Source organism: Accipiter gentilis, chromosome 7, assembly GCF_929443795.1.
Source record: "Accipiter gentilis chromosome 7, bAccGen1.1, whole genome shotgun sequence".
NCBI classification, from domain to species: domain Eukaryota; kingdom Metazoa; phylum Chordata; class Aves; order Accipitriformes; family Accipitridae; genus Astur; species Astur gentilis.
In genome coordinates this window covers 23,147,472-23,169,082 of record NC_064886.1, presented here as the reverse complement: position 1 = coordinate 23,169,082, position 21,611 = coordinate 23,147,472, and the positions used below count along the sequence as shown (strand labels likewise).

The window sequence follows — 21,611 nt, the reverse complement described above, 5'->3', positions numbered from 1 at the left end:
TCTTGGCCAGCCTTTGCTGGGCTGCCAGGGTGTAGCAGTCTGGCTGTCCTTGCCTGGCAGTGCCTTTTATCTCCATCTTAAACTCTTTTCCCTGTAGACCCTGGCTGTAGGAGGCAGGCAGGCTTATGGGAAGGAGAGCTATCACTCTCACTTCTTGAGAGGTTACACCTTCTCTTCCATATGTGCCTGACACGTTGCTTATTTTAACAATAGTTCTGCGTTGTGCTGCGATCCTGGATTACCTCCTCAGCTCAGCAGAGTCAGTGTCAAAGACTTCCTACAAGTGGAAAGAAGCTGTGAGCAACAGTGTTCATGCAGGGGTCTTCACCATGAGGCTGTCCTGAAGTCTTGGGAGGTATGGGGTGACATCAGAAACTAGAATGGACCTGAGGCTTGGCTTAGCTCTTCAGATTTTGCTAGCTTGCATTGCAACAGCAGTGATGGCAAAGCAACTTGGGGTTTTCTTGGGTTGGCAAGCCTGAACAAAAGCTTGAGAAGAGTTAACTCATTTCCTTGTTGTTACTCTAAGTACTTCAGGCTGGCTCTGCTGCTGTCAGACCAAGCCACCTTCTGCAGGCTAATTGTACATTCACTGGGAGCTGCTGACTGCTCCTGTCAGCGAAGACCTCCATGCAGTAGAAATAAATTTGCCTCAGTCTGTTGGCAGAATTGCAGGCAGGGTAATTGCATTTTGCTAGTGTGCTTGTGTCTCTTGCTACCTTTGGATGTAGCTGCCTGCGCTGCATGCTCCATTGTGACCTGTGGCACTGCCAAATGGGTGTTGCCCCAGTCGTGACTGCTTTTCCATTGTGATCTGGTGCATGTCGCTCTTCAGAGTGCAAGAAGGTTTACGATCCTCACTACGAAGATACGGGTTTATAACCCTGCCTCAAAAATCACTGCTACTCCTAGAGCATTTCAGGCAGGTTCTTTGGCTCAGTTTATGCGTGCTTTAGGGTATCTGCTACCAGCTCAGCAAGTGGAGCATATGGACAGGCACTGCTATCTGAGCTGGCAGCAAGCTCCTCAGCCTGCGCTGCCCTGGCCAGGCAGTGGGAATCAGGCAGTCCTGTCCCTGCCAGCCTGCCCCGCATTTGCTCGGTCCTGGGCACTGCCATCCAAACAGGATCATCACCACCCTGCCAGCCCTCCAGCAGCATCCACCCTGCTTTTATATTCATTTCCTCCTCTCCTGGTTTCTTTTTTTTCCACCTGGGATTTAAATGTTGGTTTGTTTGGCACTGGGGAGGCTTTCTTGTTTGTTTTGTTAAATACCTGTTGTGACAGGCAGGGCTGAGAACGAGCTGGGCTGCTCTCCCTGCTCACCACATCCATTGGAGAGCCCATTTGGGAAATGATGCCAAGTAGGAGAACAAAAAAATGCAGTTGGGTTTGGCCTGGGAGATTTTTCTGTCCTCAGCTGGTTACACAGGATGAGGAATGGGAAGAGCGGGTCAGTTTTAGGGTCAGGAGAGGCAGACCTGTTTTATCATTCCGGAGAAGGTTGCTGCAAGCTGGCAATACTGGGCACCATCATTCTGCTGCCGCCTGCTCGGTCCAGACAGGCCACCCTGACCTTGAGGAGCAGATGGCACCACGCTTCCCTTCCTGCCACATGCCCCTCTTCCTCCTCTCCAGCCTTTTCGCTCCTCTGTCGAGGAAGATGGTCTGGAGAGGCTGGCAGTGAACAGCAGAGCTGGCACACAGGCCACCAGCCAGGTCTCTGCATACATTCTCCTTGTGCAATGTCTTTCACACACCTGTGCGTGTTGTTGTTGTTTGAAGGGAGGACAGCGGCACGGGTGATCCATGGCAGGAATCTTCTGCTTTATTAAAATGAAAGTATTTACTGGCTGCATCAAGTTGCCCAGCTGTGGTTAGTTTGTATGAGAACCATTTCCTGCCGTTAAGGAAACTATTCAGCTTTACAGCAGTTCGTGGCAGGAATAGATGTTACTACTTACAAAACCTTGTGCTCTTCTCTTTGCTGAGTGGCAGAGTCTCACCTGCGTCCCTGGCATTGAAGTGCTTGGGGTGACAGGAACAGAGTTGCCGTCGCTGTGCTGCAAGTAAATATCACAGACACGAGTGGGGAAAGGAGGTGGGCAGGAGAGGGGCTGCAGGAGAGCCAGGGCTTGATGATGTACGTGGCACCTTCAGGGCTGCATGGCCTGAGATGCCGTCTTTCTGCACTTGGTGATATTTACTCACTGATAGTGACATCTGACGTGCTGCTCTACATTGCAGGGAGCCAGCAGAGAAGCGGTTTGTGTTATAGCTTAGGTATGAGTTGGGTTCTTCTGCTTGAGGATTTGCAAAGCTATTCAGCCATGCTGAGCGGATGCATCCTGCTTGTCCTGCTTGTCCTCTTGCGCCAGACAGCATAAGCACCCTTGCCTGTTGTAATGGTCTCGTCGTTTAACGTGCAACAAAAACTATCCATCCTGCTTCTGAACCTTCCTTGAGAGTGGATTTTTTAGGTTGTATGTGTAACCTGCCTTTTTTAATGGTAAATGGTAAAGATGGTTTCCTTGATAATCGCTGTACAAAAGCTGGGGTAGGAGATATGGGGTCTTTCCTGGCCTCACATTTCCTTGTGATGAAATCACATCATCTCTGTGAGTCCAGTTTTATTTTTGCAAAAAGAAATGTTGCTCTGCAGTGCCTAATGGAGAGTCACCAGTTCTTTTGGATGTACACTGGAAGGTGATAGAGTGCCCAGCACCAAATTGTCTGTGTTCTGGGAGGTGCAAAAGCCTGTGATGAGGCCAGAGAAGATGCTCCACTCTGTTGTCTTGTCTCTTCCACCACATAGCTGTCGGGTGTGCAGGATGCCTTGGTGGAATCAGCATCATCTAAAAAAATGTGCTGCTTGGTCCAAGTCTTGCAGCAGCAGCCACTTTGTCACAAGATCCTCATTGACAAAACAGGTTATTAGCCAGTCTGTTTAACCGGGGCTTGGGGGGCTGGATTTCATTAAGGGAGGGAAAGCAAGCATCTCACTCGTGATTTGTGTACATCAGTGACTGTCCTCTCGAGTGCCTTTGCTCACACTATTTCCCCAAAACTTGACATAACAAGAAGGGGGCTGGGGGAGTGTTGGGGTGTTAGCTAAGCATTAGTAACATCCTATTTTGTGTTCAGTGTTTGCTTCTTACGAATTGAGTCCTTCTTAAAAGTATTGATAGGCAACAGAAGTAGTATCTTCCTGCTACAGAAGCTGTTGTTATCGACAGCAAGGAGGATGATACAAGGCAGATGGGGAAGCAGCACAGGGTTTGCGGTCTGCACCCTCCTGTAGAGCCAGCAGAAACACAGCAGCAGAGGGTTTGTGATCGCCAAGGGTGGAGGTTAGGCTGGAGCTGGGGATGCTGCTGGCTCCTTGATCAACATGTGAGTAGGTGTCCTTTGGGCACCCTTTGTTCATTGGAGTCCGACAACATGAACAGCAGCTCCAGCAGCCTGACCCTGCTGGTCCCTGCCTGCTTCTGGCCACCGGCTTTATCTTGTTTGGCCAACTGGTGCTGGTGCAGCTGCTAAATTGTCTCCGTAGGTATTTCACAAAGACAGGAGGTACTTTCCCCAGTGTTACTCTTTAACAGCTGCAGCATTGGTGTTGTGAATAGGAGAGGCTGATTTGCGAAGGCATCCAGGATCCACTGTGTCGAGGGAAACATGAGGGCAAACAGGAGGAACAGCACAGAAGGACCAGTGCAAAGCTCTGGCTTTAGGTAGTGGTAATCATCTGCACCAATCGAGGAAGGAAATAACCGGCTTGGCAGCAGCAGAGCAGAGAAAAATCTCAGTGAATCACAGGCTCAACATGAGTCAACGCTGTCACACGGTTGTGAAAAAGGCAAACGTCATAGGAGGCTGTGTAAAGAGTTGTATGCTTTGCAAGGCTTCTAAGTATTCCTCCTGTTCCCGGTGCCAGTAAAGCCGTGGCTGGAGCCCTTTCTTTCCCATTTTGGATGCTGCGTTTCAAGGAAGCTGTGGGTCAATAGCAGAGAGTCCAGGGAGAGCAGCAAGAGCAGTCAGAGGGCTGGAAACTGTGAGGAATTAGAAAAGCTTGAAAGGACCCAGGATTGTTTAGTCTAGGATAGAGCAAGCTGAGCAGAGAGGGGAATATGAAAAACTTTCAAAGATGTAAAAGGCTGCTGTGAAAAGTGAGAGAATGATCCGTTGTTAGTCGCTACTAGGAATAAGATAACAAGTCATGGGCTGAGCAAGGAAATTTAGTCATTGGGGAAAACTTACATAAGTGAAAGGCTGATGAAGTACTGAAACCTCCAGTGCATGCGAGATCAGTGTCAGGAGGCCTTACGAGCACCCATCTCTGGGTGGGTGGGAGAGGAACTCATCTTGCTTTGGCTGTCAGGACACACTACGAGACCTTTGTAGCCCTGTTTTCCTATTGCTTGAAGATTATTTCGTAAAGCTTGTGATGAAGTCTCCCTCTTTGGAGGCAGGCGCGCATTTGCCAGACGCTGCCAACCTTCACGTTACAAGACAGCAGGGATTACATGTGATGATGCCACTTTATTGTTGGTATAGCAGCAATCCTCCAGGGTCCTGGTCAGGCTGCAGGCTCACACTGAGAAGGGAGGAAGCCTCTTTGTTGAGGGCAGGAATACAGAGCGTGTTCACCTATGGTAGGACAGCAAGGGAGCCCTTGGCTTGCTGCTTGTCCCAGTGTGTGGCCGTACTGCACAGGCACAGTCCTTGTCCTGAATACACTAGATGGGTGCAGGGGAATGCCCCTGCCAAGGCAGAGCTCGCCAGCACGTTAATTTGCTGGTTCAGGGGCTGATTTGGGCCATGCTTTTTAATCGTGGAAAGTGAGAGCGTGTCTTTGTGTCCTAAATAGGCGATTGTCCTGATTCTCATCCCCGGGATCCATTATGTCTTAGCAAATTACTTTCTCTCTTTTAAATGCCTTAGTGATTAAAGATGCCACAGCAGATACCCTTAATGAGTACAAAAAGGGTAATAATTCCTCTTGTTGGCACTGAATGCAATTAATCAGGCCCCTTTACTGGCTTTTTAAACAGATGAGGCATTTAAGGCCAAGCAAGTTTTTAATTGGACTTTAATGTTTCTCATTTACTTCATTTTGGCACAAGCATAGGAATTCCCACCCCCAGGTTTGCTGTTGGATTATTCAGGGTGATGAAAGGCTCAGCATGGAATGAAGACTCAGCAGCAGACTCGAACATGTCCTTCAGCCCAGGCTTGGTCCTGCTGCAAACAGCACAGAATTGTCGAGGCAGGAGTAGAGCCAGGTCACCCAGCCCAGGGCCCATCCCCAGCATGGGGATGACACTAGATATTAGCAGTATTTTTGGAGTAGTCATCAACATGAGGGTGCAGCATAGCCTGTCCTGTTTCGTTAGGTTCCCTTGCCTTGAGGGAACTGTTGACTTGCAAATATTCTTGTGGCTATCTGGAAGCCCTTGATGGAGGTCCACATCCATAACAGAGACTCTGTAGCTTCAAACATGGGGTGAATTGTGTAATTTAAGGGATATTCCTGAGATGCATGGCCAAGAGGAGATACAGAGTCCTTGAGCACTGTTCCAGATGGATGTGTGCATGTAGATGTTATTAATTTACACTAGGAATTACCACGGGAGAAAAGATGCGTGACAAGCAACCTTCATCTAGCCTGCCGCCCCTGCTTCCTGCTGTGAAGCCAGCACTGCCTCTGCTTCCACCTCTGGCCACAAACCATCTTGCCTTTGGTTCCCTTCCCTCGTGTATATCCTCCAGTGTGGTTTGGGGACAGCAGTTGCCTGTCAGCATGTCCCAGTTTGTGTTTCATGCAGGGATGTTGTGCAGCAGCCCAGCCTGGCCGATTGGCCCCTGTCCCAACTCAGCTCTTCCCCACCGGCAGCTGACAGCCCGAGGTTTAGCCAAAAAAAGGCATCAGTCTCTGCGTGTGCGAGCCTGCCTCTGAGCCTGTTTGTCACTCTGCAGGGCAGACGTTCCTCTAACACCCAGGAGAGATCCTGAAACGGTTTCAAGTGGGTTTTCCAGGTGCATGCTGTGTCTTTTGTAGAGTCAGGCCGGTCTGTAGTACAGCTGTACAGGGGCTGGAGCCTCCCACCCACGGAAGAGTTGGTGGATGCAGGTGAGCTGTGAGTGTGCTTGAACAGGTGAGATGGCTCTCATGCCATCAGGGTTCTTTGCCCCAAAAACTGTTTTGGAGACATCTAGGGGCAAGAGACAGCACTCTCCATTTCTGCATCCCTGCTTCTCCTGCTTCAAAGGTGGGCAAATCTGTAAGCACAAGTGAGTCTGGAAAGTTAAGTGTATTCATAGAAACGTGAATACCTTGTGTTAATTCAAACACCCTCTGCCTGCCAGGCTGGAGGGAAAGGAGCGTTGCCAGCTGGATCAGCCATAGCACTTCTCAAGATCTGTCTCATAGCATCTTTACTTGGAGTCCTGTGCTAAAACCCCAAGGTGTCCCAGTGCAGCATAAGGAACTGTCACGTATGAACACCAGGCTCTGCCGTCCAGGTGGCTGCTCAGCAGGGAGTGCCACGGGGGATGCTTGCCCAATATATTGTTTGGTTTTGCCTTCTTACTTGTCATATCTCCTCTCCTCCCTCTCCCTCGCAACTTGAACACGCATCTGATACTGGGCTCAGTGGTTGCGCAAGGCTCACATGTAGTCCTCAATAGCCAGATGTAGGAACCGAATCTCTCCAATTTTATCTTGTGCTGAGAACATCTTTGAATGTTTTGACCCCTTGCACCACTTTCTGCTACCTGCAGATAGGGACACTCAGAGCCATCATGTCTTGAAAAGTAAGGGAGAACTGGCGGCTGAGCAAGGATCAAGGCTATATTGCATGATTGTGGTGTGAGGGCTGTAGACGTCTTGATGAGACTTTCAGGGATAAAGGTGAATAAAAGAGCATCCAGCTTGCTCTGTGTCCCTGCAGGGTGAAAAGTGTGGGCTGCTGGCACATTCTCCAGCGGTGGGCAGGGACTGAAAGAAATAAGAGGGCCAGGTCCTAGGACATTTCTGCTCATCTGGCTGGGCAGTATGAGGAGAAGCATGCAGCTTTGTTTGGTGGCTATGGAGCCTGCCAGGATGCCCTTAATCCACGGTTTATAGCCCGAATATATCTATGTCAGGAAGCTGCAACCCCAAGTGACCATGGCCAACCATTCTTGCATTGAGAATCTTCTGGCTGAGGCTTACAAAGATGTCATTTTCTTTGATTTAATTCCACATAAACTGTGGAATTATTTTCCTTCAGAGGCTTGTGAATTATGGAAGCATAAACCACACTAATGATCTGATAAGGACAGCTTTGGATATGTTCCCAAGAATGGCTACCCCTGGGCAGGACTGTGCTTGAGGAGAACTGATGGAGAGCAGTCTGTGGCACTCACCTGGCTGCCTCCCTTGCCCCTCCCCACCCCCCCCAAGATTCCTCCGTCTCTCAGGAACGAGAATCATTTCCTCTCTGGCTTCTTGCAGAGGCAAAAGCCCTGCAGACCTGAAGTTATCTCTGGAATGTGTGTAAACACCGAGTTCAATGGGATGCTGTTTGCCCCCCTCTCCTGCAGGGGTTTAAGAAGGGTTAATATGAGTTTGTTTTACGAGTTCCTAGCCCTGAGAATTGTCTTCCTCAGAGGGTGACCTGGCTGAGCCAAGTCCCTCTGTGTGCATTTCCCAGCATAAAGGGGAGATTTGGGGGCCCTGCCACGTGGGTGGGATTTTGGTCCTCTCATGAACAAGGAGGTGAAAAACCGAGGTGGTCTTCCTGCTAAACAGGGACCTGGGAGATGGTGTGGGATCACAGCGCACGTGCACTGGGACTCAACATGTTGCATGATGGTGTAACTAATGGGATTTAGGCGATCCTTGGACAGAAACATATTTTTGATCAGGAGAAGGGTGGGGGTTACACACGGTTCTGCTGCCCCCATCTTCAAACAGCATTGAAAACGTAAGCAGGGAGACAAAACCTTAGAAATGACGTATGGGCTGGGACAAAGTGCATTTCAATGGGAGGCATAAAGAACTCCATCTGTTTGTCAAAAAAAATAATTCAGATGTAAGTTCGTTATGATGTATGAATACGTTACTAATGAGACCCGACTGTGCACCAAAGTACTCTTGGTTTTTGAATAAGCAGTGGCAACCAGAACCTAAAGCTGGACAAAATAAAGTTGAAAACAGGCATGTTGATACCAACAAAATGGTTAATTCCTAGATGTGTTGTCAGTGCTGGTGACGCACTGATGCTGGATCCCTTCCAGAAAACAACACTTTAAACTGAAGACAAAGAACCAGGCTTAGCACGGAGGTGATCAGTGGAACGGCTTGGCCTGATATGTACAAGGGGTCAAACTAGATGATTTAATGATCTCTTTTGGCCTGAAAGCTTTCTGTTCTCTTAAGAAGATAGATGAAAAAGCCCTTTCACAAAAAGCAAGCACTTGAGATATGTGTGTAATGAACTCTACTGCTTCCAGGGGAACGGCAGAGCCGGATCTGCAGGAAGCGTGACCTTGCCGCCTGCAGGCTGCCTGAAGTTGGTGGCCATCTGTTTAGTGGTGGTGGCTCACCACCATCAAGGCCACCACTCTTACGCGTGACATTTCTCAGCTCTGTTTTTAATTGCTAACTGATGCTGTCTCTCTGCATTTAAGTAACATTTGCTCCCTTATCTCCATCAGGGTGAGGAGGCCAAGCGGTATGAGCAGCCTTCTGGGGAAGATTGGCTCCAAAAAGCAGAAGATGAGCACACTGGAGAAATCTAAACTGGATTGGGAGAACTTCAAGGAGGAGGAGGGGATTGTGGAGGAGCTGGCAATCCATAACCGAGGGAAAGACGGGTAAGAGGGACTTTACCTAATAGTAGCCAAGCATTTCCCACCGCTTCCTATACATGTAGGAGCCCCATCACTTGCTACAGAGAGTTCAGCAAACCCATGGGATTTCTTAAGGATTTATCCTAGGGATACATAAAACCAGTGGCCGCGCTAGGTATCACAGGGAGACAGGTAAGTCTGCAAGCACCTATCTCTCTCTGCTAACAACGTGAGTTCTTCAAGTCCAGCTAAAGTAGAGTCTGGCTGTGCTTTATCTTCTCTCCTGCCAGTGGCACAGATGCAGCGTGAACCGGTCTAACGCAGCACTCCCATGAGGAAACACAATTGCCTTTGTCCTGTTTTCTCTCAAAAAAAAAAAAAAAAAAAAAAAAAAGGAAAAAAAAAAAAGAAAGGAGGTATAGGTTTTGTTCCGTTCTTCAAATGACATGTTCCAGCTGCATCTGTCGTCTCTCCTCCTGTGTAAAGATGTATGCAAACCCAGAACAGCTGGCAAGGTGCGTTAAAGATTATGGCAGCACTGGGCGTTGGTTGTGTGCATCAAGCAATGTTCACTCCGATGAAGTTAATGGAAGTATCGTAAAAGTAAATGGCAACGCTGTAAATAAAACAAAGTTAATAACATGCACTGCAGGGAAGGATAATAAGATCAGAAGCGGCATTTCCACTCAAGTGCTTTGCTAAGCTCTGGGAAAACATAACCGGCTTACTGGACAGCTCATAAAATGTATTTTTATTGTAAGCTGTTCTTTTACTCTTTGGTAAAAACTCAGAGCTTCTGCATTCCAACAGATTGGATTTTGTATTTCAAATAGGTATTTCATAACTGGTGGGTTTTTTCAGTTTCGCCTTGCACCCTTCCACAGCACCCCTTCTCCATCAGATCTGCCCTGATCTGTTTCTGGACACTTGCTCTTGAACAAGTAGAGCAATTCAGTAGGAGTGCTGGAGAGGCACAGGGCGTTCCTCTGAGATCCTTGAAATCTGGGGAGGTGAGCAATTTACATTGCTTACAGGTGTGGCAGAGCACATGTGCACCAAATCATCACTGATGCCACCTGCAGCATGGTGAATGTCATGGTCAGAGCCCAGTACGTGAGAGTCTCCATTGAAATGGCCCATGCCAGGAATCTGGAAGCAGAGCCAGACTGTGTACCAGGCTCTGTCTGAGAAAGAGGAGGAGGAGGGTGAGCTGCTCCCATGGAGCCCCATCAGGAGCTGCAGGCTGCTTTGGGAGAACCCACCTCCAGGGAAGGGTCCTGTTTCTGTCTGTGGCACCTGGCTGGCTTGTCCTGATGGGATGTGGAGTGAGAATTTGCCCTACACAGACATCTGAGCAGCTGCCAAGTATGTTAACAGCTTTGGGCTTTCACTGCTCTGGACTGGGCTGGTGGTGGTAGTACCACCATTAAAAGCCAGACCATCTCCTGCCAATTGCTAGGACACACTTTCTTTGCACAGTCAGTGGAATCAGCCTGAATTAGGGTCCATGACTCTCAGCTGGACTGTACACACCCCAAACAGGCCAGGCTGCCTTCCATGAGCGTTTTGTGGCATCACTTGCTTGTTCAAACCTAGTATGTCAACCTTTCTTGGCCAGTGCTCTTTCCTTTCCCACCCTATACAAGCAGGACAGCTCACTCTTGATGCCTGGCAAACCTTTCCAGAGATGCTAATGTAATGGTCCTTGAAGGCTGAAAAACAGATCAGCACATCGAGAAGATGAGCAAAGCAGAGCAGCAATTTTAAGAGCATCTGTAAGCTTGGACAGCTTTGGGTTTTGCTGCCTGTCACATCCCAAGCTAGAAAAATTCACTGGGCTATTGGCAAGCCGTTTTTGTCCTTAAACAAATGAGAAACATGGTGCCATGATGACTTGAGACACTCCTTACAAATCTGTTTGTACTAATCAGACATGCAGTGTGAGGGGATCAACCGAGTATCTGCTCACTGTGAATTACTTCCACCTTCAAGGTAAAGGAAGGGAGAATGGAGGAGCACCAATGGATGTGCAGCCCACTGCACTTCTGTTTACAGGCCACCTGTAAAATGCTCATGGTGTGAAGCGTGCTGCACCATTACAGAGCAGCCAGCCTGCTCAGAGGCAGATGATGCAGACACAGCAGCTCCTGGCTTCAGGTCGTTTTGCAGGAGCCTGTTGTCCTTTCCACAGCTGCCTCTTCTCCTTTAATAATGTAGGCTCTGCTCACCCTTCAGTGGACAATCATTTACACATCTCTATAAAAATTGTAATGAGGGGTTGTTAACCCTTCAACCCAGGCAGGAGGGAGCGGAGGGCACTCCCTTTATCCCTGGTGCTGGCGTGCGTTAGAAACCTATGGTCCCCGCATGTCCTGCTTTGTAATTGTAAATGTCTGCCTGATGAGGAAAGCCACAACGTGCTCCTGGAAACATCTGCCCAATGCCACATACACCTGCGCACTACAGAGATGGTCCATGTGTGTCTCGAGGAAGGCAGGAGGCATTTCTTTTTGCTCAGAAGGGAAGGCAGGCTGAATTTCTCTTTTTTGCAGTAACCTTGCGGAAGTTGCTGTTCACAGTCCAGAGTTCCTCGTGCCTTGGACCTCCCCAGCCCTTCGCCGGCAGTGATATGTGCTCAGCCAGTGCACTGGTGTCCAGCTGAGCAATGGGGCCCTGGCATCTTTTTTCTGCTGATGCCGGTTATCAGCCAGTTGCAGCCTGGCCCCAGGATTCCCGAGGCAGAGGGGACACATGCTGCCCCATGGCTGTGTCCACCTTTGCCTGTGATTTTCCACCTCTCCTATCACCAGCCCCAGACGGCGATTTGCATTTCCCCAGCAGCAGGATCTGGGCTTCTGCAGCCTGGTTGTGTCAGATCCTGAGGGCTTGTCCTGGATTTGACAGGAGGGGTTGAAGTAAGGAGTGGAGGCAGCTATCCCCTTTACTCCTTATCTCTCTGATGTGCTTTATAAATGGAAATATGTAGTGGCCTCTTAATTGGGCCACCTTTGTAGGGCAGGCCCAGTGGGGGAGCAGCCCCGCTCTGGGTGCCAGGCTGGCCCTGTGCGCTCGTGCACTGGGTGATGTGACGGGCAGGGGACAGGCAGCACCAATGAAACCCTCCGAAGAGCAGTTCACAGCTGCCCTCGTTCGCAGAGACAGTCTCTTCTCCCAACAAATGTACCGTCCTCTGCTGTGGATCACAGCTGCCCTGTTTCCACATGGGCTGATAATTTACAGGAGGGTATTGATTCAGGTAGCAAAGGTTATTTAGACAAGCACAGGACGGGTGTTTGTGCCTTGCTTGTGCACTTTGCACTGCAGTTTGGCAGCACCGTGCTGTCGGCTGCACAGGGCCAGGTTGGGAGCCGGAGCCAGAGCCGCAGCTTGGGCCCACGGTTTGGGGCGCAGTGGGGCAGGGGGGCTTGTGCTGACCCTGCAGACTTGCTACTTCCCTGCTTGTGTCCATCAGCACCTCCAGCCTCCATGTACATGCAGTACAAGCCAGCCGGGCTTGTTCCCAGGCTGCTTGCCCCATAAACCCCAGCGTATGCACGGGTAGCGCCTTCCGGGGTCTGCTCTAGCCCCTGCGGCATTTTTCTGTGGCTGGCCAAGGACAACGCCATAGGGTAATGTCATGGTTCTTCCTCCATGCAGAGCCGCGGGCTGCGGCTGTGAGACCACATTCCTGGCTCATGATCCATATCGATCCCCCAGGAGCCAGTGCCTGCCCGTCGGAGAGGGGAGGAGGAGGAGGAGGAAGGCACTGACCCCTTGCTGGGGTTGGGAGAAAGGATTCGCAGAGCGGCTAAAGGAGCTTCAAATTCAGTAGCTCAGGCTGTTGCTGCCCAAGCGGTTGGGGTGTTCCCAGGCTAATGGTGGTAACACCTGTCCCTTGCCTTCCCACCCATGGTTGCGGCTGGTGTTCAGCAGCAGAGGGGGAGGACAACCACACGCCCAGCAATATGACACACTGTAATATACAATGTGACACCACCCCCCGACTTCCTTCCCATGGCCTCTCCGAGCCTGGCCCCGGGAGCGGGTCACCTCCCTGCTTGCTGGGATGAAGGGAAGCGACACTCCCCTGCCCGCCTTTCCTGAGCCAGCATGGGGAGGGGGCCTTGTTGCACAGCCCTCCTCTGACAGTGAGAGGCAGGGGGCCAGCAAAATACCTCCTCACAGCCAGCACATTGTCTGCGTTATGCCGCGTTGGGCCCCTGCCCCTCGCAGTCGGCAGAGATGAGCTGACCCAGTTGTGTCAGCGTGAGATGGGCTCAGGCTGCGATGGGAATAGGGTGGCAGCAGGGATGCACGGCGCTGTTCATCCTCTCGGGGGAATCACTCACTGAAATTAATTTGGATTAATTCATTTCAATGACGACTGGGTGGGCAGGAGTGTCAGGGCTGTCCCTTGCAGCAAGGGCGAAGGCACCCTGGTGCTGGGAGCACATTCAGTGGTGGTTCAATAGTTGTAGCATAAAGTAGAGACCTTGTCACCAAAGGCAGCGGAGCCCCTCTGTGCTAGAGGGACCACAGCTGCTGGTGGGAGTGGGCCTCAAACCTTCCCATGCGGTTGGGTCTTGGGCACCTTTATGCACGGTGCCAGCCACCCAGGAGCCATCTTTCCTGCAGCCTGCGGTCTTGCTTTCAAGCAATGGGCTTTTCTGGTTAGCAGGCACCAGCTATGGTGCAGGAAAAGCAGTGACCGGCAGAGCGCCGAACGCAGCGGCTTGTGCATCTTGTGCCGGTGCCGAGCGTAACGACCTTGTCATGACAGCCGAGTGTTTGCCACCCTGGAACAAATGCAAAACAATTGTGATGATTCAATTACAGCTCCTGTTTTGAATTGCAATTTCGCTCCCTCTGTAGGTTAATTAGTAGCACAGCCCCGGGCTATCTGTGGCAAGGGTTTGCAGGAAAGTACATTAAAATTCAGCTGCATGCCATTAATGAGTGTCAAAGTGCTTTTCCAAGCATAGGCGTGCTTGCCTTCTTCCTTGAAGCACTCAGGTGCCTTGCTGAGAGGGAGAAGTAAATACTCAGCGGTGGTTAGGAACTGGTCTGTGGCTGGGAAACCCCTGACCTGAATCCCTGAGCTGCTGCAGGCTTGCTGGATGATGCTGTTTGTGTCCCTAATGCTCCCTGTGCCTGTTATCAGCTTGTATCGTGGGTTGTGCTGCTGTCGTTGGGTTTGAGATGCTTTGCTGGGGGGTGTCTGGGCAGTGTCACCTGGGCAGCCAGGGAGGAGTGTCAGAGCTGCCTCTCCTGCCAAGGACCTGCCCTGAGCCTGTTCCAAGTTGTATGTGAAGGTCATTTCTCAGCCATAAGAGAAGAGCTGGAACTAGAAGCAGCCAGCCCGTATCTCCAGCCTGCAGGGACACTTCACCCCAGACCTCTGTGAGTCCCCCAGGAGACAGCCAGCAGGCCACAGAGCAGTTTTGGTGTCCATAGGAGATGCTCAGTGCAGTGATCAGCTCATGGAGAGAGAGGAAGGGAGGCTGCTTGTCCCTTCAGGTCAGCTTTGCCCCAGGCTGGCAACAGCACTGGCTGCTACGGGCACTGCTTACAGCCTCTGCCTCTCTGCCTCCCTGCAGGTACATCGAGAGGAAAGCATTCCTGGAGCGTGTGGATCACAGGCAGTTTGAAATCGAACGTGACATCAGACTGAGCAGGATGAAGCCCTGATGTGCCGGGGGTGGCCACGGGGGACCCTGCTCCCTTCTGTGCCTGAGCACTGGCTGGGGGCTGCCAGCCACCGCCCGACCACCAAGCACGGAAACCATTCTCTACCCAAGACTCAGCCTGTATGTCTCAATGTACAGGTTTTTCCTTTTACTGTAATAGTTTGGGGAGGGTATTTGTCAGTGGGCAGGGGGCTCTTCGAGGGTTAAATGGCCCAGCAGGTGACAGAAGGGACTGGTGTGATTCTGGCAGGCAGCTTTCCAAGGAGAAGAGATGGTGGCACCCATCCTTTGCCAACCCCGGGTGCTTCTGGCAGCAGGAGGAGCCGCCAAAGCTGGGAGAGTGCTGGAGCCTGGGTTAAGGCTCGGCTGGCATTTTTGGTTGTGAGAACAGAGCTGCAGGAAGGTTTTGAGGCTGCTGTGCGTGTGCAAGCTGTGGGCTGGAGCCCTTCTCCCCACTCTGCCAGCCCCTCAGTGCTCCTTGCCCCTCTGCGTTGTGCTCTTGCCCAGACAAAGCCGAACTGTCTGTACTTGTTTGTGGGGTCTGATGATGCTGGGGGGGGTTTAAGCAAGCCGATGAAGAAATCCTTCCTTGTTCATGCTCTCAAGAAGATGGGAGCAGCTGCAGCAGGCAGGACAGGCCAGGATCTGAGTGTTCACGTGAATAAAGTATTCCATCCCAATGCTCTGGCATGCTGGCAGCATTGTTTATGCGGGAAGCAGAGGACAAAGAAATTAAGGGTCACACACAGTAAGGAGCATCTGACTGTGATTGTGAAAATCCGTGCTCAGAGGTGCCCGGTGTCTGTCTTGATAGCAGCCTAAGGGTCAGAGCAAGCGCTTGGATCGCTTTCCCTCTGCAGTACTGGGGCTGGCGGTAGGATTGAATCCAGGATTGCGGGGCGAAGGGGACAATGTAGTCCTCCTGTAGCAGTGCTGCAGGAGTAAGGAAACCCACCCAAGGCATGACCATGACCATGCAGGGACATTCAGCAAATTAAGCTGCCTCGGAGGGCAGACCAAGGCACCTGGGCGTGGAGCAAGCGGCCGGAGCTGGAGGCCAGCAACACACCATCATCTCAGCTGTCCCTTCTTGTCTGGTGCTGACCAAGTTCAGCAGCTCACGATGTTTGTCCTGTGCACATCCTCAAGAGTAGAGGTGCTTACTGGCTTTTCCCCACGGGGTGCTCTGAGCCTGCTTGGTGGCACACAAGCCAGAAAGCAGCACAAGCCCCAACCTTCCTGCTAACGGGGCAAGCGATGCTGCCACTGGCCCCTTGCCCACAGCTCTGAGCTCAGTCTCAGCTTTGGACTCACATGTCAGCTGCTGAGTCAGCCCTTGCTCTGTGGCTGTGTTGCGGGATAGACAAGAACAAAACACCACGTGCTCAGGGGGAGCTACAGCCTTTGGTGCCTTGTTATGTACAGAATCAGCTGTTATGGACCTGCTTAAACGAGCCTGAAATTGGACAGAAACAAAACAACAGGGGTGATGACATGTTTTCATCTCCAAACGCTTCCAAGCCGGTTGCTGCTTTGGCTTTGGTTGCAAAAACAACTGGAGTCCCTGGCCAGGGCACTGTTGTGGGGAGGTTTCAGCTCAGGACTCCTGGCTGGCAGCAAGCAGCCCTGGGCTGGATCTCGGAGGGGGCTGCAGTGTAAGGCAGGTGGTGCTCTGGTAGCTGGGCTGCTGTCCTGCTCAGGGTGGTAGTGCAGGACCATCTCTGGCCCCCTCTCTCCTCCCACATGCTGGGCTGGGGAGGCAGCCAGGTCCTGCCCTGCTTGCAGGGTCCCTCCCAGCAGGGACCTCAAGGCAACCCAGCCTTGTTTTGCAGTAGATCCCCGCTGACAGCGAGATGCACGGGCAGCAGCTCAACCAGGGCGGCCGCAAGTGGGGCTGGAGGGCTGGGCCCGCTCCAAGCGCTGAGCAGGCAGCAGGAGAAACAATTTGCCTTTTGCTGCACTTTGCTGGGGGTGAGGAGGAGAGGAGGGAATATTGTGGATCTTCTCTGCCGTGTCCCCTCATGACTGTGGTCCTGGGGCCTCGCACACTGGATGGAGGTGGGGAAGGGTCCTGTCACCCCCACACAGGCTGGGTCGCCGTGGCATTTGGCTCTCCAGGGACTGCCGTCTGAAATCTTGGCGACAGCACAGGCATCCAGGCTGCTGCCGGGTGCCGCCTGCTGTGTTGGGCCCCCAGTGCAGCTGCATTGGTGTGAAAAGTAGGTTAGAAATGGAAGATAATTCTGTGTGTTGTAGTGTGAGCGAGAGCTGATGCAACAGGGGAACCTTTGGAGATCCCAAAGGCCAGAGGCACCAAACCCAGCCCTGTTCTTAAAAGCCTTGAAGAGCTCCAGGCTATGTCCAGAGCAAGCCCTGCAGCAGCATTGGGCTCTGGATGGCTCAGGGAGACGGCTTTGGATTTACACGCACGCTAATGGTGTGTTAGCGGGATCTGGCCAGCGCAGCCTCCACTGGCACACTGGTAAACTGGGAAAATCAGTGACCCCCTGTTTACAGGATCCTGCCTGGCAGCCCCAGCTCCGCTCTCCACAAACTCTCCAGCCTCTCTTCTCTGGGGTTTCTCCTTCAGCTGAGCAAGTGTGGAAAATTTTGAAATCTTGGAAGCAACCTGACCTGCTGGAAAAGTGCGGTTTAACAGTGGTGGCCAAGAGCCTCAGCTCCCCTCTCCACTGGGCTCCCCGGCTCGTGGCAGCGTGGTGTGCCCGGCTCAGCTCGAGGACACTGGGCTGCGGTGCCAGCTCCCAGCCCAGCAAGCTGGGACAGGCTTGGCAGGACGGCCGGGAGGCAGCTTCCAGCCTGGGGCTGATTCCTGGCTTCCACCATGCGCACTTCCAAACGTCCCACGTTTTTGCTTGGTTGGATCATGTATTCCTTGCCTCTCTTTCCTGAAGACGAGGAGTGATTTACAGGTCTCCAGAAAACACAGCTTGGCTGCTTAGGAAGGAAAAAAAAAAAAAAAAGCCCAAACCCCTCTCCGCTTGCTATTTCCATTGCCCAGCTGCCTTCCCACGAAGGGGAGGTGGCCCCAGCACCCACCAGCCCTCAACTTCCACACCAGTCCTGAGCTTTCTGGAAGAAGCAAATCTCCCAGGCCATGCAAGTCCCTCCTTTACATGTTCCCACCTTGAGCCATCTTCTCTGGGAAGCTCATGTATCCTCCGTGGGTCAGGACCCACTCGGGGCATTTGTTTGGGATAATTTTGGCCCTGCAAGGAGTCCCTCATGGCCCGAGCATCACCTCGCCCCGAGGAGCTCCCCCTTCCTTGGCCGCCTGAAGGGGCCCCTTGTGTGGCTGCTCCCCGAACAAGGCAGCGATTGTGTCTGTGTGCCCCAACAGTCAGGGCTTCTGCCACGGCGGCCACGCTCCGGAGCCGTGGTAAAACCGGCTACATCCAACCCGCGCCCACGGGCTCACCTTTATTGAGCTGTTCGGCGGGGTTTGGGGAGGCCGCCCAGGGGAGGCTGTTACTGGGTCACGGGAATCGCAGACAAGGAGATAATGCCGTGCGTTTAAAGCTGCTTTGGTGATGGGGAAGCGGGAATAAATGTCCAGCTCTCGGCAAGGGAGGAGGCTGAGAGCTGGCTGCCAAGGGGTTGCATCCTGTGGGCCCCCGTTGGGCTATCCCAAGGACCGTAATGGGATTCGGGGCCGGCCGAGCCACCATGGGGCAAAGCGTGATGGTGTGCCATGCCACAGCTGTCAGGCAGGAGAATAAGGGAGCAGAGCATGGGGCTGGCCCTGGGAGGCATCTCCCCGCAGCTGCAGCAGCAATTCCCTGCGAGGACCGGGGCCGGGAGGGGCTGATGCCCAGGAGGAGATGCTGGGGGCACCTCATCCTCTTCTCTAAGCTGCTGTTTTCAGCCTTTCCCACCTTTTTCCCTCACAGCATTGTTCCATCGGGCAGCAGAGCAGGGTTTCTGGCTGTGGTGGTTTCAGGACTGATGAGGAGTAACGGGGTGGCTTGCAGGTCTCCCACCCCATCTGAGCGAGGATCCCCACCCCGGGGCATCCTCGTGCCAGTGGTGGGTGTTGGCACCAGCGTTTGAAGTTCATCTGGCGGTGGTGGCACAGCCAGCCCTTCCCACTCCCAGTGGCAAGCCCCAGCCGGGGGCGAGGATCAGCGCCAGCCCTCACCGGGGGATGAATGGGGATATGAACAGAGCCGCTACTGTTGGGGCAGCCTGAGGCCTGTGCTCCGCCTCAGCTTTTCTGGAGATGAGGGGGTGCCCCACCATCCTGCTCTCCAGAAGGGCAAGCGGTCTCCCCCTCCATCTCCTCTCTGCAGCTAAAAACCGACCCAGCGCCACAGAAAGGCACGGGGATAAATCCTTGTTGTGATCCTGTTGGGTCCCGTGATATTACAAGCCAAGAGAAATGTCCTCATTATTTCCAGAATATTGAAGTCTAATAAATCCCGTCCTGCCTTATAGGATTTATTTCTCTGTTCATTGCTAGGAGACTCAGTCCCGTGTAATCCTATTGCTGCTCCAGGAGATGGGAGGCAGCTTTCCGAAGCACAGCCCTGGCAGGGCTGCAGGCAGGTGCTGCGGGCAGGAGCAGGCAGCCCCATCCGCTGGTCCCTGCTGGGGACGGCTCCAGCCCTACAAGTGTCCTAGTGCCAGTCCCTTTCCCGAAATGTCCCACTGTCCCAGAGATGTGCCCCTGCGTGTGTTCACCAAAACGTATCCTGTTCGACTGTTGGGGCATGACAGGGCCAACAGGGCATTAATCGGCAATTAGCCAATTAACACGGCACAGCACAGCCTGTTCCCCCGGCCCCATGTGCCTCCACCGTGCTCCCCCAAACCCCCCCTTTGGGGTCCTCTGACACCTTCCCATACCAGGACCCAGCGGGAAAAGCCAGGCCCAGCACAGACAGTCCCCCACAGACGTGGCGGCAGTCTGCCCAGTGCGGAGCCGGCCGCGCCTGGCTCGCCGGACGCTGGGGACTCTCCCCAAGACAATGACGGACACATAAATATGGCTGGATATTTTGCCGCCAAAGTGTTTTCCATAGCAACCGTTGCTGGGGCAACCTGCATCCTGAGCAGCATCCATCCTGAAACACCCAGTCTGCTGGAGCTGGAGCCAGTGAAGAACCACAGTGCAGAACCGGTGGGGCCTCGCAGTATCGCACTGCCAGCAGCACAGCGATGCTCTGGCTGCGCTGATCTGGCTCTGAGCATCCCAAGCGCTGCAGGGCCCCTGTAACGTTCCACTTTTGATCTTTTTGGCATTTCGTTTCCTTAGAGGTGGGAGAAGCCGAAAGGAGACCTGTTGGTGCCTGTCGTCCCCCTGGGCGCTTGGCTGTGGACGCAGGGGGGTGCGGGAGCCGTTGCCAGCTCAGGGCACTCCGCGGATGCGAGCAGCAGTTTTGGCTCCGATGCACCGAAAATGGCCAGGGTCAAGCATCAACAGGGGATGCTTTGATCTGAGTGTTGCCACGGAGAGCAGGAAAACTAAAATCCCTCCTGCTTTTAAGCACCAAAGTGGGGAGCTTGCGGCCCCTTGGCACCTGCCCAAAGCCGTGCGGTAGCAGGTTCACCCTGGGGACACCCCGAGGATCCCAGGAGAGATCCTCGCTGCTGGCCGGGTAGGCCCTCGCCGGGCTCGGGGTCTCCGAAGCAAACATACCGTGGCCTCATGGGACTGGCTGTGGTGGCGGGAGAGGGGCCGGAGAGCTCAGAGCCCATCCTGGGAATGCCCGCGGGGCTCAGTGCTGGCACTGTCACCGCTGCCACCAACAAGAGGAAACCGCGGTCTTCCGGCTGCTCCTGCCGGGGTGGCTGCGGTTTGCGGGTGTGACCGCAGTCGCTGCTGCCAGCTATCTCCTACCCTTGGCTGTGCCTCAGTTTCCCCGTCTGCCAACAATGCACTGGGGAACCTGCCTCCAAGCAGGGGACGGTGCGAGAAGGTTGCTGGTGCCAGTGGACGGTGGTGGTGGTCCTTGGGGAGCGGAACAAACCCTGCTTTTTAGGGAAGGGCATGTGTTTGCGATCTGGCCTTGCCTCCACCGCCGCACACCAGTGTGGCCCAAAGGTAATCCCCGAGGGTGAGCACAGTCGAGAGAGGAAATGCTGTGGCGGGGGAATGTGGCCCAGGAGGCACGGGCACAGGCAGAGGTACATTCCTGGCCTGCCTCTGCGAGCGCCGCCCGCTTGCCAGCCACACGGCTCTCATGCAGGCTCGCTTGCTGCCCGCTCGCCTGTGGGCCCACGTGGCTACCAGGCACACGCACGGGCCTCGCGTGCTCGCTGGGCACCCCTGCGTCCCCTCCCTCTGCTCCGGGCACGCCCGCGTGCGGTCCCATGCTCCCCGCTGCCCACACGCACCCGGCTCTTGCGCGCCGCTGCGCTGGGCCGCGCTCGCTCGGTGAGCGGCGTGGGCGTCCCTGCAGCTCGCGCAGGTCTGTGCGACTTGTGTGTGTCCTGCAGGTCGTGTGCCTCCGTGCAGCTCGCAGGGGTCCTGCAGCTCGTGCAGGCCCATGCAGCTCGCAGGGGTGCTGCAGCTCGTGCATGCCCACGCAGCCTGCACATCTGGTAGATCGTGCAGGCCCATGCAGCTCACACATGTCCTGCAGCTCACACATCCGTGCAGCTCGCACACGTGCCTCCCACGAGCTGCCAGCTCGCAGGGAGCCCCGCAGCCACCCTCCCAGCCTGCTCCTGGCTCCACGCAGATGCCGGCAGCGCCAGCAAGGACTGCGGCTCAGCGTGCAGCGGCATCAAGCCCGGGCTCGCCAGCCGTCGAGGCGCCCGTGAGCCACGTGGCCAAGCTGTTGGAACGGGCTGGGTGAGCAGCCTGCTGGCTGCCACGGTGCGCCAGTGTGTGCCGTGCTGTGCCATGATGTGCCATGGTGTGCCATGATGTGTCGTGGTGTGCCATGATGTGTGTCGTGGTGTGCCGCCTCCCCAGAGCAGCACCTGGGCTGGCATGCGACACGCAGCCAAGGGAAAACAGACAAGCGAGAGGGCAGAAAGTTTTAAACCCAAGGGGTTCATTTTTGCACCAGCCGGGGATGGTGAGGGGCTGCGGGAGAGCAATGCCGCTGACCCCCCAACCTGTGC

The 21,611-nt window shown here is 53.7% G+C and overlaps 1 protein-coding gene across 1 annotated transcript in view; it reads left to right on the top strand.

Moving 5' to 3' along the window:
- The window catches only part of CFDP1 (craniofacial development protein 1), a 67,023-nt gene extending 51,821 nt beyond the window's left edge, over positions 1-15,202 (top strand). The window contains exons 7-8 of the mRNA XM_049806271.1: positions 8,701-8,859; positions 14,433-15,202. Coding sequence (XP_049662228.1) covers positions 8,701-8,859; positions 14,433-14,523 — 250 coding nt within the window. The 3' untranslated portion in view covers positions 14,524-15,202. The remainder of the gene's footprint in view (positions 1-8,700; positions 8,860-14,432) is intronic.
- The last annotated feature ends 6,409 nt before the right edge of the window (positions 15,203-21,611 follow it).